The sequence below is a fragment of the Malaya genurostris genome, chromosome 2, assembly GCF_030247185.1.
Source record: "Malaya genurostris strain Urasoe2022 chromosome 2, Malgen_1.1, whole genome shotgun sequence".
Taxonomy (NCBI): Eukaryota; Metazoa; Arthropoda; class Insecta; order Diptera; family Culicidae; genus Malaya; species Malaya genurostris.
This window is the reverse complement of record NC_080571.1, coordinates 198,016,689-198,040,364: the sequence shown is the minus strand read 5'-3', so window position 1 is coordinate 198,040,364 and position 23,676 is coordinate 198,016,689. Positions and strand designations below refer to the sequence as shown.

The 23,676-nt window shown below is 37.1% G+C and overlaps 1 protein-coding gene across 6 annotated transcripts in view; it reads right to left on the bottom strand.

Moving 5' to 3' along the window:
• LOC131426934 (semaphorin-1A) overlaps nucleotides 1–23,676 on the bottom strand; it is a 530,738-nt gene that overhangs the window by 81,408 nt on the left and 425,654 nt on the right. For all 6 annotated transcript variants that reach the window (XR_009229208.1, XR_009229211.1, XR_009229210.1 and 3 more), the window contains exon 5: nucleotides 11,878–12,073. Coding sequence is in view for 1 of the 6 variants with exons in the window: in XM_058589724.1 (XP_058445707.1) it covers nucleotides 11,878–12,073 (196 nt within the window). In the remaining 5 variants the exon portion in view is untranslated. The remainder of the gene's footprint in view (nucleotides 1–11,877; nucleotides 12,074–23,676) is intronic.

Sequence of the window (23,676 nt, the reverse complement as noted above, 5' to 3'; positions counted from 1 at the left end):
GCAATCTTTGTATACTTGAAAAAATGAAATTATTGTGAGTTGTTTTCATAAAAACCTGCAGAAGTATAAAATGCTTCTTAATGTTTGTTTGTTTGGGTTCATGCACGAAAATGGCTACCGTTGTGCACTTTCAGTGAGGTTTCATGGCTAAGGATGATTCAATGGGGGAGAACAACTCAATTGTGCAGTGGCTTTAATGGCTCAGCTCGTTGGCCCCAAAACATGCTTTGCTCGGCCCTACATTCTTGAACATTGTAGTCTTTTTTATGCGGGTTTTAAACGCGAATTAACTAGGTTTCTCTTAAAAAGGATAAAAAATTACTGGAAAACTGACTTTTGAGCAATCAGGAAGCAGAATCTGTTTTCTTTTTTACGTCCTATCTAGCCGTTCCTTTTTCTCATAGATGATTTAATCGATTCCTTCAGTCTTAGGCTCAGATACTAACAGATCAAGTTTGAAGATCATATGGCTGACAACTCCGGTTCCGGAGATATTGACAGGGTAGCAAGTCGATTGCCGATTTCAATTTTCCGTTTTGCCCGGTTCGCGAGATAAAAATTATCGGTTCTTGGAATAGACCCAAATCGTCTCTGCTTAGTTTTTTTGATATTCCTTCCTAATTAATTTCATTAATAATAATTTCCTGTTTTTATTATTTACTAACTGACTCGTCGAACTTCGTCTCGCCCAAACATTAATGTGTAAGAATTAATGTTTTCGGACAGCAGAATTGTTAAACGACTACCCGGGTAGGTGTAAATAGTAAACAAAGATCAAAATAATAACAGATTTTACCATTATATCTTGGTTCGATGTTTCTGTGTTGCCATAGCGATACTTGATATTTTCGTGATATTGCATCCAAGGAATCAAGATATTATACAATATCTGTTTAGACTCAAAATTAGTTATAATATCTTATTTCGTTAGTGATGAGTTCCTCCAATTTCATTGAGTAAATTGATCCAGTAGTTCAATCTACAAATAAAATACTCTTGAATAAACTGCATCAGAATCAGATAAAATAAATACTTATGATATTACTCTATTCCGAATGCTACAATATAAAATATCAGGTGTACAACTTTGCTTCCGCCGTTTTTTTCCAAAGTTAAAAGCTTCATTGCGAAAAAGTGCTTGCAGATGTATTATTCAAAGTATTGTCCGCACAAGTATATCGAGCAAAAGTGAATTGATTCTGAATTTTGTATTATTTTTACACATTTTGTACTTTGAATTAAGTAAAAGTAATTTTCCAAACTGAATTTATGGCCTTTTTAATTGGTTACACTTCGAGTGCCGGACCCTGTATAGTTGACGACGCAACATAAGATCGAGCCTAGGAGCGTTCAATATGTTCGCCATTAAATTTTTTTGAATAAAATGATTTCTGCTTTCTTACTCTCAAACTTAAATCTACAAATATGATCTAATCTGACCGCTATTATATTTCATCCGAATCCGACTTCCGGTTCCAAATATATGAGATGATGAGTGTTAAAAATTTCAAACTCATGAGTCTCATGAGTGACCAACATAGAATTAAATAATTAAAATTGTTGATCTTCTTAGTGATAGTTTCTAATGCACTAGTAAGTAATGGTGAAATAGAACTCTAAAATTCATCGTTATCTCATATAAACGTGAAACAGAAAGGCATCATTTCACCACTAGATATATAAAATCAGTTATTTTGATCTTAAAACGTAGAAACGCGCTTCAAAGGCATAACTAAATGCTAGTAAATTCAAAGAACTTTATCTCTAGAGATATTTAAAGTTCGATTTTGAATAGTTTCAGTTGTGTTCTTTATAATGTATCTATCGATTAAAGTAACGAAAAATCGATTTTCAGGTGTGACTCCCCATTGTAGTGGTAGTTAACCAAATCTAGCGAAAATTTTACATAGCTCTTGAGTGGCTTGATTAACCACTCCTTCTTGAAGAGCTTCAAGTTAATAGATTCTATAGTGCTGCAACCGCAAACTACTTGCCAAGTCAGAAAATTTCTGCCGAACTTAATAGCATACGCGAATTTGTATCTGTTGGAATCATCTCCTCGACCGGATGTCGCAATATTCAGAGTGGCGTTTCGAATGAAATATATTCCACAACTAACACAATCTTGATAAATTTCCAAGAGAGAAGAGTGCAGCAATGGGGTCTAAGGAAAAATAAGGCAGGCTTGTTAATCCGAAACATAGTTCCACAAAAAGCATTCACACAAACATGAAGTGTTTTGAATGACAAAGAGGAGAATAATCAACTTTTTGTTTTTCGACCGCATCCAACTCTGCATACTTTTATCGTTGTCAATTGCGATATTGGTATTCCGTGAACATTTTTGAACACAGTTGTGAAACTATCCTAACTGGAACTTGTGCATTTCGTTATCCCCTTTCTTCGAGTGTAATATCATTGCAAAAAGTTTCTAGCGTCACACACGTTCCATTATCTGCATTAGATAATAGAAATGCAAGAATGTTCTTATGCAATTATCGAGAGCTCGTCATCAAAAATTGGTCACAATGTTCAACTAAGCACTGGAGCAGAATTGTTCCAAAGACAAATTCCATTCAAATGATAGTTATCCCACCCGTCAAAAATAGCTTCGCAGTCGTGACCGTTCTCAAATTCCTTTCTGAACGTTTTCGCAAAATATGTATGCAAGTCATTTCTGTCTGCAAAGTTTTACCGACATGGAACAAGTTTTCATTTGTCGCAGGATATTTACCTTTCTGTTCTGTGCTTATTTTCTTCTGCATGCTTTCGTTCTCTAAGCCATCCTTTTGTTGCCCGATTGCACTAGGAAGTCGAGAGTCATGTTTCGGTAGCGAATATAAGCCGTTTTACCGGTATATGTGTTCTAACCGCAGGATATCAACAGTGCCAAAATTCCAGCTTTACTCTTGCATATCCAGTAACAGTGTTTGGAGCTTATTTTTCGCAAATTGGTTTATGGAACGAATCAACTGCAAGTCCATTGTGTTCCATACGTGAGAAGTTACCGCTCTCCATGATCATTTGAAACATTGTAACAGGATTTGAAACATTGGTACCAACAAGTAAGAGAGAGCCCAAAACTTATTGCATCGATTTCAAAAGGAAAACAGATCATATTATAAACCATAGGTTTGGTTCAAGTATCGATAGTTTTAGATGATTGATAATTTTATATGTGAAATGTTGTGAATGCTCATGGGAATTTTTTTCATTTGTGAAAAATCTCAGGAAAAAAATGTTAGGAAATGTTTTTCAGACATAAATACAGTGGGGTCTCGTACCACGCGGACTCGGTTTTGCCGGTATACGTTGTTGCCGGATTCGTTATTGCCGGATAACCGCGATAAACCGCGAGACCCAGAGCATATGGGATTTCGACTGATTGGGACTGTGAACGGTTATCTCTCCTCGGTCGACAGATAGAGCCACAGAATCTTCGGCAAACTTGTTGTAGATATTTAGACCAACAATTTAGTGTAGTTTGACAGACAATTAGTTGAGAACTACTTAACTCAGACAAAACGATTTGAGCTTCAAGTAACTCGCAAATTATAGTATTTTGAAGAATGCGAGAATTCAAAGTTTGTCAAACAGCAAAAGTATTAACTCGGACTTACTCCATCATTTATTATATGATATCTCTAAAACCTGATAATATAGATTGGTGGTGTTTTCGGAAAGAAAGTAGAGGAGGTAAAAACAGATTAAATAGTGTGAACAGTTGTAAAATTTTTTTTCACTTGGTGACGCTGGTGTACAATTCTGGGTTGGAAATTCCAATAATCTTGATTTATTTTGATTTATTAGTATAGTTTTTTCGAGGGTTTACAAACTGGCTAGAAGATTGAAAAAAGCTTGTGTGTGATTATTTAAGAGCAGTGTATCTTCCTCAACATTGCTTGGAATATCAAAAAGTATTCGATAATGTGAACAGTAGTTCAGTATTCGAAAAAAAGGTTGCGCTATTGCGATCATGATGACTTAGAAAGCTATTTTTTGGAAAAATTATGTTTGTTTGTTTCGTGATTTATACTAGTTGACAGTAGAGATTTCTTCTACAATGCTTGTGTAGGAATTAATAGCTGTCTGGTCGCGAACAACCTTGATAAGAAATATGATTACATTTATGGGATTTCTCAAGTTTCGAAATATGCGGTTTCTATATAGTTTTCTGAATTTTTCTATTTGCTAAAATGCTAAAATGCGAACTCATGTGCTTCCCTCCGTCATAAAATGATTATGTGTCATGCGATTCTCTAACAAATCTACTAAGCATACATCCTACGCGACGCTATCGTAATTGTGTTAGTGTATTTCTGCAGAACTACTTTCTCGCATACATACTATTATATACTAGTTGAGTAGCATTGAAAGCTAGAATATAAAAACAACTACAGAGAGAACGATCATAGATTCTTTCTTTCGTTTCATTTGGTTGGCGTAGAGCCGTGAATATATAATTGATTCCTATAAATACGTTGTAGCTAACTTTCTGATCATCCAATAGAAATCAAGCAGATAGGGTATTTCGGGCGCGTGAAAAAACACTTGGAACGGGAAAAATCAAATTTTCATTGGTTTTCCTTTACCAATTGTCTGATACAAAGTTTTTGAATCAATTTACGAACTTCACAAAATTCGAGGGTGTAAAATTTATTGCGATTCGTTAGAAAACAGCTGAGCTATGACAGCTCGAAGTTACCGTTCCAACTCTTTTTCAGGCTTTGTATTTGGAGTGTTAATAATGTAGCTAATCCACGTGCTTTAAAAAAAATGCAGCGTTCGAATCTCTCTGTACACTACCGGAGCATAAAAAAAAGCTGGATGACTCGAGAAATTTTCCAAGATTGGGTGCAAAACTGTTTCATTTCCGAATTAGAACAATTATGCTTGAATTGCAACATCGGATTCAAAGCTCTATTATTGTTGAATAATGCCCTTTCTCATCCACCTGATGTTAATCATCCAAATGTAAAATTTGGATTGGGTGGCATGACCCAACGTCGACCCAACAGTCTTTGGATCTGGGAATAATTCGAAAGTTCAAACTATATTATGTTAAAGAAAGCTACAGGCAAATTTTACAAATTTCTGAAAAAAGATAACCTAAAACCTTAATCGATTCGTGGAGAAAAATTGATCTCAAGAATTGCTTTGATTGCACTCAATCAGTTTTAGTTCAAATTAAGTCATCAATGTTGAAAAATTGCTGGAAAAAACTACTTCCATCCTTTTTTTTCATGGAGCCTGGTACACAAATCGATGATATTGAGAACGAAAGAATAATTTCTGAAATTAGGGATTTCGGCGAAAAGATGAGTGCTGAACATCTTTCTCGAGAGCAAATTGATGACATCATCGCTGATAAATTGATTACGGCAGAAGAAATTGTCGCTGATGTTACGCAGATACAGAAGATGATATAGACGATATTATTATTCTACAACCCAGCGCTGAAGAAATCAACTCAAAAATTTTGCTACTCAACAAATTGGAGAACTTTTGTTCTTTGTATAACAACATCGAACGACGAGAACAAATGCAACACATCCTTAGACAATTTAATACACAACTAAAGAACTTATTGATTGAATGGAAGACGATCAGAGTGAACAAAACTAACCACAAATATCACTTACTGTACGATTAATAATTTGAATAATATCTTCATTTTCGACTATTTTCGATACTATTTCTTATTTAAATAATTTCAACCTTCCACATCAATTCCTAAAACTAACAATAACCAATGATTTTAAATTAATCAATCCTTTCAAAGATTTGGGTAATACCACATTCCCGCAGAAACAGTTCGATTTTTTTCTCCAATTGATGCGGTCACAATAGAATGGTTTTGTATGCATCAAAATAATTCGTAAATTCTTTCTATCGCTCAAGTCGTATTCGACCATATCGTTTCCCGAAATGTTTTCAAACGGAATTCGACCGTAGAGGATTTGAGAGTCCTGTTGTAAACAAAACTTAATTTTGAGGATAACATCAAATACATAATTTTCGAAGTACTAGGGTTTACATTTAGTATCACAAAGACCTTTAAAAACATGTATTGCCTAAAAGCACTATATTGTGAACTGTTTTGTGATTCTTGAAAATGGTACTGTCTTTTTGGCTTTTTATTGTTAACTCGACATCCACCGCGTCGAAGCCATTCAGAATGAACTTCTTCGGTTTGCTTTTCGTAGTTTCCCTTGCAGTGATCCGTACAAACTTTCCAGCTATCAGGAGTGTTATAAATTTATCGATTTTGGCTTTTTATCAGTTCACCGAAATATGTCTTTGGTCGTTTACGTAGCAGCTTTTGTTACAATCTCGAATTGGTTATCCGCACTTGTTACAAAAACTGAATTTAGATATTTACTGCCTGAGGAAGAGTGTGACTATGAAATTTTCGCTCCATTGAGCTTTTCCCTGTTCAATAAAAAAGGATTAATTCAAATAAAAAATAAAATGAAACTATATGAGCAATATATGTCACATTTTATGTACTTAACATTATATATAATTGTATAAATAATCAAAACATTAAGTATGAAATTCAAGTTTTCACTTTATCAAGTTCCTCAGATTTCAGATGTCGATAGCTAATTAATCTTAATACTTTAGTAACTTACTAACGCCTTCTAGAAAAACAGTTTAAAATCTGTCTCTCCTTCATCAACTTATTCAAAAATGGATCGATAAGATCACTCTTATAAACAAGTATGGCATTCAGTTACAGAAGATCACATTGAAGATACAAAAAGAACTGTTTCATCAATCATTCAATAGGTATTGGAACCTTCAAACACCTTCTCGAAAAAACCATCTTAATAAGTCAACATGGTTTTGAGTTGCAGGAATTTCGAACGCTGAATTGCACACTAGAGTCAGCCATGCGAGAAATTTCAATTACTGTTTACACCATTTGATCTGTTTTGACCTCCGGAACATTCTTTCCGAAAACACCGACACCACCGAAAGTAAAATATTCGCGATATTTCATGTTCAAACTGTTTTTCTATTGTGAACATATGAATTATTTCAGGCTCTTTTCAAAGCGCCCCTGGCGGAGCAGTTCTCAACAATTTGTCGGTCAAACTACACTAAATTATTGGTCTAAGTATCTACAACAAGTTTGCCGAAGATATTATAGCTCTATCTGTCGACCGAAGCAAGATAATCGTTCACAGCCCCAATCAGTCGAAATCCCATATGCTCTGGGTCCCGTTTATCGCGGATTCGCTTTTCACGCCCCCGGTGCACCGCGTTATACGAGACCCCTCTGTACTTTCATTAGGAAACATTCATAATAATAATTTATAACAAAAAAATTTAGAAACCGTTTTCATGCTCTGATTTATTTTGGGGTTTGTGTTAATACATTGCAAACTAACATGAACTTTTATTTTTCATCACTACCAACTAGTAACAGACAGAGAGAGAGAGAGGATAGATGAATGAATGTATGGTAAAATAACGTCAGAGAAAGGACTCGAACCATTAACCCGGTCCATACCGTGGAAATGCTTTATCATTCCAACCTATGCGCATTCGAGAAGGACACGGCCACTGGTCAATTCCGAATGACAAATGGCGAACATTTCCGGTTCAAAGGATTTAATGGTATAAGTGAAGTAAACAACAAACTGCACTTTTGTCGTGACTTACTCAAATTTTACCTTGTACAAGAATGGGTAGAACTCAAACGTGAAAATCGGGTTAAGTACACAACAACATAATTTTTTCTACAACTATCGGAAATATGATCAGGAATTTGTGATTCAATTTTCAACGGTGTGAGATAACCAAAAATAACTCACAGACAAAGTTTTCAAAAACTTTTGGAAACAATGATGAAAACTCATCACGCTTGCTTGCCTTTTTCGCACCCGGACGATGGTTTTGACATAGTCAGGCACATGTCAGTCCTGATGTTTTACTGGACGAACATAAAAGGTAAACTTTGATCGGAAATCGTTCATTTCTTCTAGTGCGATGGATGTTGTGATGAGGTTCTTCCACAAACATCAGAAACAAGAAACCTGATATAAATCCTTAAACGCTCAGGTCGTGCTCTCATTTGGACTTCGGACGTCGAGAGGAGAAAAGACTGTCCCAGAAAGTATGGACGCAACCTAAACCGCTGCCATTTCGCAATGGTTCAGAATCTGTCAATTTTAATGGCTGCGTCCTGTTGTTTACACTCTTCTCTTGTTTACACTTGTGAAATTGTTTATTCGTTTTAATTAGTTATTAGTTTCGAAATGCGTGGACTTTCAGCAGAACAACGTCGAAAAATTGTGTACAAATGGTGCACAGAACGCGGACTTTCACTGAGAAAGATAGCAAAAATGGAAGGAGTAAGTGAAAAAGCCGTGCGAAATGCAATCAGGAAGTTCGGTGAGGATAACACCTTTTTGAGGGCAAACCGAAAACGGGTCGAAAAAAGGTCCTGCCAACCATCAGTTGGATAAACGTATACTGAAGGCGTTCGAGCAAAAGAAGGAGGTTTCAGTTCGGGATGTGGCCAAAAAAGTGGGCACTTCGAAGTCAAATGTTCTTCATGCTAAAGAACGTTTAAATCTTCGAACCTATAAGAAGAAGAAACAACCCAAACAAGAAGCATCGATCAGGCCGAGGGTTCGAAAGCTGTACAATACGATTCTGGCTGGAAATTTGAACTGCATAATCATGGACGACGAAACCTACGTGAAACTCGATTACAAATCCTTGCCGGGACCACAATATTATACGGTGCGAGATGGGCAAGTGTTAAACCAGTCCGAGACATCGATTGAAGTCGAAAAATTTGGTAATTTGTTAAGAAAGCTATGGTCTGGCAAGCAATTTGTAGCTGCGGTAAGATTTCGAAATCCTTCATCACTACTGCTTCAATGAACAGCGAACTGTACATCAAGGAATGTTTACAAAAACGACTTCTACCCATGATTCGAAGCCACAAAGATCCTTTTGTCTTCTGGCCAGATCTTGCTACTCGAAATCAACGGTAGAATGGTATACTACCAAAAATGTCACTTTCGTCCCAAAAGACATGAATCCACCGAATTGCCCACAACTTCGACCAATTGAGGAATTTTGGGCATTAACGAAGGCACATCTTAGAAGACATTTTTTGGCAGCCGAAACCATTCCCCAGTTCGAAAAAGATTGGAAAAAAGTGTCAAAACTTGTCGCCAAGAAGTCTGTACGGAATTGAATGAGGAACGTTCGCAAGAAGATGCGCCAGCCAGTCTACAGTTGCAAATGGTGAGAATAATATTCTGTTGTTGTATTGTAATATTAACAGTATATCGAATAAAATTTGAATATCTAACACTTGTGCATTATTTACAGCGAAATCAAAGTGCGTCCATACTTTCTGGCACAGTCTTTAGTCTCCAGCAATGAAAGCAGACGCTCAGGTACTGGATATGGATTCGGGTGCTGCATTTTGGATTGATTTCTGTAAACGAATTCTAAAACTGTATTCCGAATCTAATCTGGTCACCTGAATTCTGAACTTAATTTTATGTTTCGAATTTAGTTCCGGAATTCAGAGCCTGGTTGGAACTGAATTCTGGAGCTGGATTTCGGAACTAAATTTAGTTTCGGAATTCAATTTCAGAATTCAGTTCTAGAAATAAATTACAATTGAATTTCGACCTGTTTAGTTCTTGAACTCAGGTTCAGTTTCTGAATTCTATAAACCGGTTCTTTTTAGAACTATTGATATATTCCCAAAGAACTATACGAAGTTTTCCTACTATGTAAATCTTTCATTCCGGTTGTGTTAGGTCCAGAGCTCAGTTCCAGTTCCAGTATCCAGAATTCAGCTCAGTATTGAATCAATTGCAGAAAGTTCACAGAGCTAGTTTACCTTGAACGAACGAAAAGTGGACAAGGATGGGGAAATTATGCAAAAATCAGCTTTTGTAATGGCTCCAAATGTTATCTAAAGAACTGAAATCATTGCTTATATACATTGGAGATAAAAATCATCAGTTTAGTGCAAATCTAGAGTATATCGATTAGTTTTGTGCACTTTTCGCAGTGCAAAATTCGCACCAAACGAGTGCGAATAAAGCCAGCATTTGACTGCTTTGCGTTCGAGAAAATGCTCCAAACAGTGTTTAATATCATAAAAAAATCCAAAATTCGGACCCGCTGAAAGCCATAAATGAATCTTGTACACCATTTCGATAGTTACTTTCACTGAAATATGCAAATCCGAAATTAAATAATCGATATCAAAATTCTGTATGTTGCTTTTGTTTTTACTCTCGTTTGTTCCGCGTTATTTAATTTTGTGGTAGAAAAAATTTGTAGCCAATAAGTCTATCTTTAGTGCAAATGCACCGTTACAATTTCATATGAAAATTCATCACCAGGCAATCGCAAATAATATCTCAAACTCAGTTCTTCTTCTTAAGCTATGACAATAGCAAGTTTCGGTTGTTTGGTATTACATTCTTGTAGTGGAATTTGACCTCCTGTTTCAACAGACTTCGCAGCAAATTCAGAGTGTACAGAGCCATTGCATGACTGGGGTGCTACGATTCTACTGACACTACGAATCCTTCCAGGTCGATGCTCGAACGTATGACAACTGGTTTGTAAGACCAGTGCCCTATGCATTGAACCGTCAACCCGGGACAATGTGACGTTGCTTGTAGTTGAATTTAATACTAGCTGCTACGAAATACAACTTAGTCGTGTGCATTTTTACTTGCAAATACATGCTAATATGCTGGAACCAATCTTTCCGATAACGCATGAAATCGATCCCCCACTATATTTTTCTTCCAGTAATCTGAAGCGTAATCGATATGTAAGATTCTTTGCTCCGCTGACATCACAGGGCGGAAAATATATTCGTCGTTTCATCTCATGGAAACAGCAAAACTCTTTGAAGTTATGCTAGATGTTAGTTCAATATCGAGCAAACGGAGCGTGTAACCTCAAATCAGTCAATTCGATCGATGCTCACCAACATCGACAGTGCACAGCGGAGCGGGCCAAAAGGATAAAGGATGGCAAACGGTTAAACCAGCCACTCTGTTATTGTTCCCCTTTCTGCGAATTTGGTCCGTTGTGTTTTTCCACAAAATTTGATCTATGTTTTATCGCTGGGAGGCTTTTTGCAACGCTTTGCTTCCGATGCCGCTACTGATGTTGTGCCCGATGTGGTGTGTTGTCAGTGCCAAGAATGCGTTGGGGACAATCCCGGGGACGGAAGGAGGTCCGTGAAAATGGGGCCCGGTTTGAAACGACGCAAATGCTTTACAAACCGGCTAGGAGCCGTTGAACTGGCAATAATCGTGTTATTGTAATTGATTTTCTAACGAACTTTGTTTGCAATTTATCTCATGAGATGAGATACATACGCTGTTGCCGAGCCAGGATAAATTGTGCGATTTTAGCGAATGGATTGTTCGGTGTGCGATTTTCGGCAGCATCAATGTTGGACATAGAGACTGACGACATATTTCAGTTTGATAGATTTGGAAATGCCCGAGGCTGCTACACCAGCGCCCAATAAATCACATTGGTTCGCGCTGTCTCCGAATGTTATTTTGATGGTATGTGAGGCTCGAATAATTTATGTAGCATGTGTGGTATCAATTCAGTTGTCTATTTTTCTTAAAGTGATTTACGTGATCTTCTATCAAGGATTTGAATGTAAAGAACTATGAAAATTTGGAAGAATAAAATTTCAGAAAAGTCATATTTTCAATGACAATGTTCTCTTCTCTACTATATAACGTAGAAAACATGTAAGTTAAAAAAATAATCTCTTTTTCTGTATATGCTGTAATCGAAAGTAACACCTGGATGTACAGCACAAAATCAAAATTAATGACTGGATCTACTCACCTACAAACACCGCCGTCGAATTGTGTGCTGGATCGTAGGGACACACGGCTTGGCCGGGTTTTTCCGACTCAACCGAGTAACTGTTGCCATTGATCCCATACACCCGGCACATGGGCCGAAAGGCGTTAGTGCCGCAACCGAGCAGCGTTCCAGGGGTGGGAAGCGCCAGTACGCGGATGTAATTCTGGCAGAGATCCTGTAAATAAAGAAAAAAAAAACAGTGCACCGATTAAAGATCAATAATACTAAAAAAATATCCTAATTGTGAGTTGTTAATAAAACAGAAGAGATTTAACTTTTGATTCATAAAAATATTGTGCTTGCCTTTACAAAGCTTCTACAACCACTTCTCTATTAGAATTGTTCGTAATCCGAAATTTCTCTTTACTCCGAAACGGAAGGATTGATCATAAGAAGGTTGAAGAAATCAATACAACCGCTGAATATATTGTTTCCATTACCTGTATTGCCGCAAGAGTTTTCAAATAAAATATAGAACTTTTTGTAATGTTCACCGGTTAAAAGGATCAGTGAGAATGTCTATAGTCTTTGTATAGTTATTTTTTGCATTCAGTGTGTTATCGTTTAGGTACAACGATTGTTTTAAGGGTTCAATCTACCATTGCACATGGGAACATGTACTGCACCTCAATACGGTTTTAAGATACAGAAGATATAATTTGTTCTTCGTAGTTCATTTAGCCGAACATCCGATGCAACATTACACAACTCTCCTGTATCTTAAGGTGACCATGGAAACGAGCCACAAATGGCAACCAAGAAACCACCTACCTTCCCAATCCACCTTCCGTTATTTTGCCATGCTCTTGATATAAACAAACCATTAAACACATTCTTTCTACGCATAGGGGTAAATATGTTGCGTTGCTATATGAAACACTTTTGTGTTGATCTTCGCCGGTAAACTTATCCTCTGATCTAAACATTTTATCATAAAACCTTTGAATAACAGTTCATAGTTCTGGTTTTGAAATTTTACAAAAATTCACGATAAAAAGTTTGCCGGCGTGCTTTAGTATTGGTAATACCTCCCTTTTATACTGGCAGTGATGCCATACATAATTAGAAAAAAACCTTGCAATGCACTAAACATGGTTTTATTTTCTATTAGTCGCACATTGATATAGTTAAGATTAGGGATCAAAACCACTTTCGTATATCACCATCTAAAACTTAAATATTTTTTAAAATAACGATAACATTTCCCTTATTTCCATTTCAAACATTGCTTACCCTCCAAGTTATTCGCAACCGTCGCAATGGAATACAAAAAATAAACAAACAGTATTGCAATCATTTCAAAATGCCTTGTCCATCTAAGAAAAGGAAAGCAGCACTCAATCGCGAAAATCAATTTAGAAACTGTACTGGATCCAATAATTTGGTATCAATAGATAAAGTTCTAAAATATATTCGTCAATATATGACGATATGATTTTGTAGCTTCAAAATTTCCTGATAAATCTTTCCTAAGCAAATAGCCATTTGTCATCAAGCCTTCTCGTGTCATCAGAAGTGCCAGTTGACTGTTCTCTGTGTGAGGTTGCTTCCCTACCCGAAAACGATGAGATTGTCGACAAAATGGAAAATGTAGAATTTGTTGTTTTGTAACTATCTTCTCTGGCATAATCATCATATATTAGTGCTATATCGCTCTCTACTCACAAATTCTATTACAATATGAAAAAGTATTGTTTCGCCAATACTTTTACATTTGATTCTCAGGTTTCTATCCACGGTTACCAATGGTTTTATGCTACGAGTCGAAATGTATCGATACATGGAATGAAGCATTTTCACGGAAAAGCTTAAAGGTTTGCTTCCGCCGTTTTCCGATAGGTGGCTGTACCAGCTGAGGCTGGTCAAAATACATAGATGATAATGCCTTTAAAGTGAGTGTGTACAGTGCCCAACGAATTGTCATCGCCGATTCGTTACAGTGACAGTTGTTCTTGTTTTCGTATTATTCACGCTCGAAAATGTCTGTTTATGTGCCCAATTCTCGCCATTTGCGGGAAGTTTTACTTTTCTGTTGCAATTCGAAAAAATGCAGCTGAAGCGCATCGAATGCTCTCATAAACTTACGGTGTTGCTGCTCTGAGTAAAAGAGCGCGTCGGGAGTGGTTTCAACGTTTTAAAAATGGTAATTTCGATGTCAAAGACAAACATGGTGGTGGAAGAGAAACCTTCAAAGATGAACAACTAGAAGCATTGCTTGATGAGAATTCATGCCAAACTCAAGAAGAGCTTGCCGAATCGTTGGGAGTGAGCCAGCAAGTCATTTCAAGACGTCTCAAGGCCCTGGGCATGATTCAGAAAGAAGGAAACTGGGTGCCGTACGAGTTGAAACCGAGGGACATCGAGCGCCGTGTATTTGTATGTGAGCAACTGCTTCAAAGACAAAATCGTATAGGGGTTTTTACATCGAATCGTAACCGGTGATGAAAAGTGGGTTCGATACGATAATCCTAAACGCAGAAAATCATGGGGAGAGCCCGGGCATGCTACTTCGTCGAAGGCAAAACCGAATATTCACGGCGCCAAGGTTATGATTTGTATTTGGTGTGATCAGCCCGGTATGATTAACTACGAGCTCTTAAAACCGGGTGAAACCATCACATGATATCGCTACCGAACGCAACTGATACGTTTTAGCCGCGTGCTAAAAGAAAAGCGGCCACAATATCAAGAGCAACATGACAAAGTCATCCTCCAACACGACAAGGCTCGGCCTCACGTCGCAAAAGTGGTCAAAAAGTACCTGAAAACGCTGAAATGGGAGGTCTTGCCCCACACGCCGTATTCCCCAGATAACGCCCCTTCTGACTTCCACCTATTCCGTTCGATGACACACGTCCTGGCAAATCAACATTTTCAATCCTTCGAAGAGTTGGAAAAATGGATTGCTTCAAGGATAGCGTCAAAAGAGGACTCCTTTTTTCGAGCCGGGATCCGAAAATTGCCGGAAAGATGGGAGAAAGTTGTCACTAGCGACGGACAATGCTTTGAATAATACATCTGTAAGGACTTTTTCGCAATAAAGCTTTTAATTTTGGAAAAAACGGTGGAAGCAAAGTTGTACACCTGATATAAATTCAAAACTGTCTCAAAACATATAACCTGGCTAAAAACTTAAATCTATTAAAAAGAATCTATTGTTTGTTATTAGAACCGATATTAAAATTTAATTCAAACCTAAATATTCTTAATATAAAAAGAGGAGTTTACAGTAAGTGCGGGAGGCTGCGTGAAATTGTATGTGAATTACAAAATTCTTGAAATTTTCTTTACGTTTCGTCTTTGACTCGTCAGTGGACAAGGACAAATCGTAATAAAATTTCAAACAGGTTATATGCCCTACGCACAAACAGGATAACCCATAAGCGACATATTCTTATTAAAACAGCTAAATCTTTCAGTGAGCAACGCTCAAACGGTAGTTTAATTTGATAACGGATCTCAGAGCTTTTGCGTATCTCGCTTTATTATTCTGCAAAACACAATTAGTAAATAATAAATCGCGTACAAAATTAGGATTAAGTTGCGACCGGATGTTTTTTCGACTAGGATGAAACGAGAATAAAATATTACATTTTTATTGTTAATCCGAGCTAAAATAAACAGCATGAAAATAAACATGTTTTGTTAATATTTTTTAGTAATAAAATTTGTTATGATTGAGATTCCGTTGGTTGTTTAAATAACAGATCGGGTGAATTCAACGAAGAAAATTGGATAAATCTGAAACAAAATAAGAACAGTTTAAGATTTGCATACGATAACTAATGTTGTTACCGGCTTGTTAAGTTACGTTATCGACAGAAACAGAAAAATAACTCATTTTGTTTTTTTTTTCGTTTTAAGCTACATATGATGTTTGTATTTAAATACATTCATATGAGGAATATTCCAGTGCATATTATTTGTAATAACTTAATTTTAGAAACGTAAAATTTAACCGTAGTTTGTAATCACTCTTCCCATATGCCTCCCATATCTGGCGGATTCTTGTGCTGAAGTCGTTGGATCCATTACACTCAGACGCTTTATTTCGTACAGGCGTTTACATTGTTGACCTTTTCTTTCTCAAGTGATTTTCGTCCAGAGCTTTGACATTTGACAATTCAATTCGAACCGATAAAATATTGAACTATAATTTATCGGTTCGAATCATCATTACATGCTCTGTATGTCACAGATCCCCCTTCTTCAATATAATTATACTCTTCAACTACAACATGACATACATAACTAAATCTATAATTTTTCACCCTGATCAGTGTTGAAAAAATAAACAAAATTAAGAAAACCCTGACTGAAATTTTTCCTTATTTATTTTCAGACAAAAAATGATCGGTCAGAAAACTCACTGCAGAAAAGTTCAGTACTGATTTTTTGAGAACGCGATTCTCACTGAAGCTGATCTTACATGGCAAAAAATCAGTTGTGAAAAGTTCGCTAGCAAATATCCTCCTCGATGATGTTTAAGAAAAAAAATCGCACATTGAATATATCTGATATGATTTTCGAAAAGAAGATTGTTGGGAAATGAATTCGTTATATCTCAACCCTTTGCAGAATACACGATGAGTAAATTCGCCGATGAACAAAAACTGAACCTTCCTGAAAATGTTCAGTGCGCATAGGGTAGTTGATAAGTTTATCCATGTTATACAGTTGATGGCAAAATATTATATATTTTAGCTTGAATATCATCATGAATATCATATTCACGCAGAAGTAACAGGAGCGCCGGCTATGACTACGCCATTTCAAAGGCGCCGTTTCAAACGCGCCATTCAAACGCTGCGTCTGTTGTGTGTTCGAGACATGCTGACAATGCTGCGTTCCTGTTACTTTTATAAATCAAATTCATGCTAAATAGCGTTGAACTTAATCTAAATAGTGCAGTGTAATTTCGTTGCTGTAATCACTATTCGGAATGTGGAAAAATTTACTGATTTTCATATTGACCACGCTACCTGCATGGAAAATATCGCAGTCAATATTTCTCAGTTGCGATTCAGTAGCGAATTTATTCAGTGAAGATTTTTTATTGACAGAAATATAATAATTAAATCTTGCACGAATCACTTCGGTGTCGAACTGAAGCGTAGTGGAAATTCTGCATCGAAATATTATCGAAGACTCTTCTCCCTTTCGATTATCTCTTTAGTGATACTTCAGTGCGTGAAAATTCGTCATCAAGTTTCGTTGACACAAAAAATCACTTGTAAACTTCGAGGTTCAGAGTTTTGTGGATGCTTGTTTCATAAAGTTTTTTAAGAAAATCTCATGAACTGATTTTTTCACGAGTCATATTGAAATGAACGTTTTCTAATAATGATTTTTTCGACTTTGATACTAAATTAGTTATTTTCGACTTTTCGACGTTTCATGTAATAAAATAAAGTGCATTTTAGTATCCAGTTTGTTACTATATCGTGCTCGGGAACGCATTTGAACAAGGATAAACAGTACAATTTACTAAAGTTAACTAACTTCTGACGCATAAACGAAAAACGGTTAATTCAATCATAGAAAGTTTAGTTGATGGACGTACCGAAAATAGTAGTATATTTTGGGTATATATTCTAAATTTTTATCTATAATTTTTAACAAACAGTAATCTAATGACAATATTCACGCATAAAAATATTGGGTTTCTGCTTAATGTGATTCCCACACTGGTTCCTGGAAAATTTCAGTGATGTTTCTTCAAATAAGAATGAGTGTAAATAGTTTCAATGTTTCATTAGAAAATCATATTATGTCTATATTCCTATCCTATCAGAACTCACGTCCAAAACACACGAAAACCTATGTATTCCTGTCAGGAGTTCGGGTCTGTAACCCTGGTCAAGAATCCAGGTCCAGAATTCAATTCCAGAATTCAGATGAAGAGTCAAGGTTCAGGATCTAGTTTCAGGTTCAAAAACTCAGTCAGTAGCTGATCCGGGATCAAAATTCTGGCCCAGAACCAAAGTCTAAGTTCAGGCTGAAAATTAAATTCCAGAATCCAGATTCAGAAATCAGGTTCAGTTAAAAAATCTTTGTCAAGAATTTTGGTCCAGAATCTGAGTCCAATTTCGGAATTCATATCCATAGATCCAGAATAGATCCGGTCCAGAATCGAAGTCCCGATTTTAGGTTTCAGAATTCAGATTCTGTACTCAGATCACAAATTCATGTTCAGATGCTAGGTCAAATTACTCAATTCAGGTCCAGGTTCTGTGTTTCAATTAAATACGGAATCCTGGTCTACAATGCAGATCTCGGCTAAAAATCTTGATCCAGATTCAGAATCCAAATAAAGAATTCTGTATCAGGTTCGGAATACAGAATCAGAATCCAAGGTTAGAATGGAGGTCCAGAACTCAGATCCGGAAACCAGGTCCTTAATCATGCTTCAGAATCCAAGTCCAGAGTTATGTTTCTAAATCCAGCGTCAGGTTCAGAATCCAAAAATCAGGATCAAGTTCCAGGTTTACGATTCTGGTGCATTCTCGATCATTCTGTCAAATTTTTTGAGTAAAAATCTTGTTCGTAATCTTGAATCCAACTCCAGATTTAGATCCACAACCTTCATCGAGAGTTCAAGCCAAGAAATCAGGTTCAAGTCTAGAATCGAAATCCATGCTCAGTATCCAAAAGTAGAATTCTGCCTCAGGTTCAGAATCTCTGTCAGCATGCTGGTTCAAAAACCAGATCCAGATTCAGTATTCAGATCCAGAAATCTTGTGAGGCTCCAAGAATAGGTTCAAAGTTTAGTTTCGGTAACTCTGTCAGAAGTTCAGAAAACAAAATTCTGGCGCAGAATTCAGGTCCAGAATCTAGGTTAAGGTCTCTGTTCAAATTCTCAATCTAACCCCAGAACTAGAATTCAGATCCATGTTCCGAATATAAATGCTGAGTTTTGCTTCAAGTTCAGAATCCATATTCGGATAAAGAATCTCTTTCAAGAATTCAGGTTCAGATTCAGTATTCTGATCCAGTTAGCTTGTTTGATAGTTCAATATTCTAATCCAGTGTTCAGAACCAGAATCCAGATCTAGATATCGCTTAGTTATTTCTAACAATCATAGAGCCAAATACTAACATATATAATTTACACAGTCATGTACATCTTTATCGCCAAAACTTAATTTTTATCGCAATTTCCCCTATGGTAAATCGTCGCTTGAGAATCGCAAATAAACTGTTTGACCACAAATATACTGTTTTATTTAGAATGTTTTCGTTTTTGTCTCTCATACAAGTAGTAAAACCAGAACTAGAAATGACTCGAAAAGTTACTTTTGAGCGAGCGCATGCAAAATCATGGTGTTGTTCACATACGCCACAAGAAAACACGCCTAATGCAGAACTTTTCTCCATTACCCAACGAAAAGACAGTCTTAAATTATGACTGATAAAATGAAAATGATGGAATCCAAAAACTGGCGTTAAGGCTTTCAGAGACAGTTAAAAAACCGCCCGCAACCTTCTCCAATTCGGGTAAATCGTTCTGCCAATTGAACTACTGTGGATGTTATGATACACAACTCAGAAGGCTACCCGCTAGAAAAAAAAATTGATATTTGATCTGACTGTGCACGGTCGGTTAAGTTCACATTTTACTTGATCCCCTGTGATTCAATTTCACACTCGAAAACTTCATTCCTCTACCAGTCGATCTCACTTTATTTCTCCGGTTGAGTAATGATATTTGAGGTTTTGTTGTTGTGTTGCTTACTCAATGTTTGAATATTTAAATTTCGAGTTACCTGCAAAAATGTTGCTGGTCGCAAAATTTAAATAATTTTGTTCTACTTGGTGGGCAGAAGAACGAATAATATATTTTAGTTTGGGAACCACTGTGCTAAACTTTGCCCGTCTATTCGTGTATCTTTGATTTTTTAAACATTTCGAACATATTATTGATCAATCACTTTCTAAAAAGCGATCTATTTTCTCTGTATATAAGCAAAAAGTTAACCGTTCAACCAACAGGAACTACTTCGATACCCAATTAAATCGAATATATTTATTCAGATCATGAACTGTAATACTATTCTAATTGGATTTATAATCAAAATGCTTCAACACGCGCTCAAAGCAAAAAAAAAAGTTCTAACCACCCTTCGACTACCAGAGTGAACAGTATTCTGAAAGCAGAACCGGAGCCGATGCGTTACTGGTTTGTGTGAAACCTAAAGCCCTACACTTTCGCATCATATTAAATTCCTCCATAACGGGATGGCCCATTCGAATTGGATTATTGTGCAATCAATAGTACAGAGTGACCGGCAGAATGCTGATGGTCGGCTATCGGTACGATACGGCAGGAGAAACTACATTGGCACGGGAGAAGAACGGGAGGGGCTCCGTGAGGGATGCATATTAGATTACTTTTACCTAATATCTCCAGATGAGGTATTACCGATACGAGGTCCACATACGATGGGGGCCCTTCACATGTCACTCACCCACTTGAAATCTTCTGCCATCTTATCAGCGAACGACGAGCCGGATCGAGCCATGGAGTGTTCCTTCATGGCAGCCGGTACCAGTACCGGTACCGGTGCCTCTCTGTGTGTGTGTTCGACGAGCTCGAACCGGTCGCAAAGAGATGGCATGCTTCGGATGTTTGTCTACAGATAATCGTAACGATGTTACAGAATAATAACAATAATAATAACGCATGCTTGAAGGCCAAACACATTCAGCAGAGACTCCCCAACGATGCACAGTGTTCAAATTTGTTGTAAAGAATATGCTCCAACACGCACTTGTTGTAGGGGAGTGTGGATTAGATGGGAAGCTGTTTTTTTCCGCTCCGACGGATTTTCTATGTATCTTTATTACAGAATTTTAGAAACATTGTTCAGATACTTATTGAATTCCTAAATGTTCACTGCTTGGATCACGGATCACTGCTGCTTCTGCCTCCCCTATATGTGATACAAGGGAGAATCTGCCCACTTCTCAGGCAGTAAGTGGCCGTAAGTAATCTCAACATCTCAACAGCTCTCGGAATGTGCTCTGAACATTGACAGGAGAAACAGTCGTTTCCGTTTACCCTTGAGCATACACTGCGGTACATTGGAGTATAAATTGAATAATATAAATAATTTCTTTCGATCAATATTAGCAGTATCGGTCGTGTTTGTCTTCGAATTCGAATGTAACTGGATGTGATAACCTTCTGATGAGTTCTACATCCTACCGTTACGGTTCATCTTATATTTGAATTAATTGTTCTGGTAACGATGTAAGAAATTGTTCGTACCTTTGTAATTTCAATCGATTGGAAATATCATCAATATTTGATGTTTCCTTCGCACAAGGAATTGTGTTTCCTGTAGTAATGATATGTAATTCAAATCTCATATTTCGTTTGTTTATGAGAGATGTACGTCATGCATTTCTAATTCGCCCTGAGGGAATGTTCAATTTCACGTTGCTCACCAGGGTTTGATTTTCAAATCTCGCACAAAGGATCGAGCAGCTTTTTAGTTGAACCTCTATCATTGAGAGGCGAAATATGCTATTGGTGCAATTCGATACCATCCCGAAAATATGCGACTCGAGGATGAACATTATTCCTTTCTTTTACTCTAGTCTACTGTGAGATTCATAGCATCTATTATCCTTCTTCAGAAAGACGTCCTGTGGAATCCGACGGCAAACAATTTAGCCAAACAGAGATCCACAGTTCTAGCATATTGTAAAAAGCGACAATTTCCGAAGTATATTTTCAGTTTGTTGCTGCTCCTTGCGCGACCGGGTAAAACCCAATCAACCTTGGATACTAGCATTTACTTCGGGACAGAAAGTATGAATGAGTTGTGCAAAAACGTACACAGAAAGAAATTATGAATTTTACAAGTGACATAATTCTACAAACGATACAATTCATTTCTCAAATAACGCAATATTCCATTCGTACAGAAATTTACTACTTTCGAGAGCAATTTGCACTCGGCTAGCAAGTGAGACTGTATGAATTTATATACACGATTTGCCAGCCAAGCAGAGTCAAGTGTTTCTGTGGATCAGTCGACTAACTGGTGTGGTTTATGATCTAATGTTTTTCGGTCCAAGTCGCGTTGTTGCTGTCGATCTTTTGATTTTTATTCCATTCGTTTTAAAGCCATGTAATTTTCGAATCACACAATTTTTCATGTTCTTGAATATAAATTTGTGTAAAATATGACGCTCCATTTATGTGCATCTAATAGGATTAAAAATCACAACTAATTTTCGAACTGTGTGTAGCAGAACCCGAAACGAACCTCGAAATTATAATTGGTTTATTGTTTATTCGTTTGCTTGTTTCATCTGACAATAAAAGTCTTTATGAATATATTTAAGGTCAAGTTATAAAATCGAGGATTGCGACACTTTCTGAACAAACTTATGCGATGATTCACCAAAATCGAATAAATTTTCAACTAGGGAGAAAGTTCGAACACACGCTACAATATGTTCGTTGGCTCCAAACGATGTCCGATGTAATCTTCGTTGTAGCAAACCTGTTGATCGTAGAGTTCGTTGTGAAACCCGGGAGTCGATGAGAGACAGGATCTTTGGAGAGTCGATTTCGCCGTTGATAATCTTCGCCACAAACGCAGCTTGTTGAATCTTCCTTCGTCGTTCCGGGGTGTCAAGACCTAACAGGTGACATAGATCAGGGCAGATCCAGGGGATTTCGCCTGGGAAGATCTCTTAGCGCAAGCTGAATAAATCTTTTCTGAACACGCAAAATCCGCAAGTTCCAAACGAGTTGATATGGACTCCATACCAAACTTGCATTTTCCAACAATGGTCGCACTAAGGAATAGTATAACGCCTTAAAACAATGTGGATCCGTGAAATCTCTGCTGATTTTAGCTACGAATCCGAGTTGTTTCGTTGTCTTAGATATTAAAGCAGAACGATGCTGATTAAATGTGATTTTTGCATTCAATACAACACCAAGGTCGTTAACACGGTCAACTCTTGTAAGTGTTTGTCCGTCAATTTTGTAGTCGAAGTATTCGGTGAAATGTAATTACTCGACATTTGGCAAAGCTGATTAAAATCACCGCAAACAAGAATATGGAGAGTATCGAAAATAAGCTATCCACATATATTCGTGTTGTACGCATGTATTTGTGATGTTTTTTTTTATGTTCAGATCACAGCATGCTGTGTGTTTGGCTGTTAGCTTTCGTATGTTTACTTGTTTGTGCGGTTGAAATTCCGCGTTTTCAAAATGTCGCGTATTGAAAAGGAAGTGAAAATTAAGGTTCTGGATACATGGCTAAGTGAGAAGGGTATTACTATGCGAAAATTGGCAAAGCGGTTTGGAATTCATCATGCCAGTGGTAAAACCATCATTAATAAGTTTGGAGAACACTATTCGTTGGATGAGCTACCAGAAAGAGGCAGAAAACCCGGTTTTTCCAACTCGAAACTAGTACAGAAAGTGGTATCTCTAGTCTTGAAGAAAAAATCAATGTCAATACGTGATTTGGCCAAAATAGCAGGAACGAGTGTCGGAATGATCCAGCATATCAAGAGGCGAAATCAGCTGAAGACCTACAAGAAGCAGAAAATCTCGAAACAAAGTGTAGAACAGAAGAAAAGAGCAACAACAAGGGCCCGGAAATTGTATTCGCGTCTTTTGCAGTGTCCTGATGCATGCGTTTTGATTGACGATGAGACTTATGTAAAGGAGGACTCAAAAATCCTTTCAGGCCCACAATGCTTAACTGTCGTTGCTGGGGAGGATGAGAGCGATGCGGACAGGTC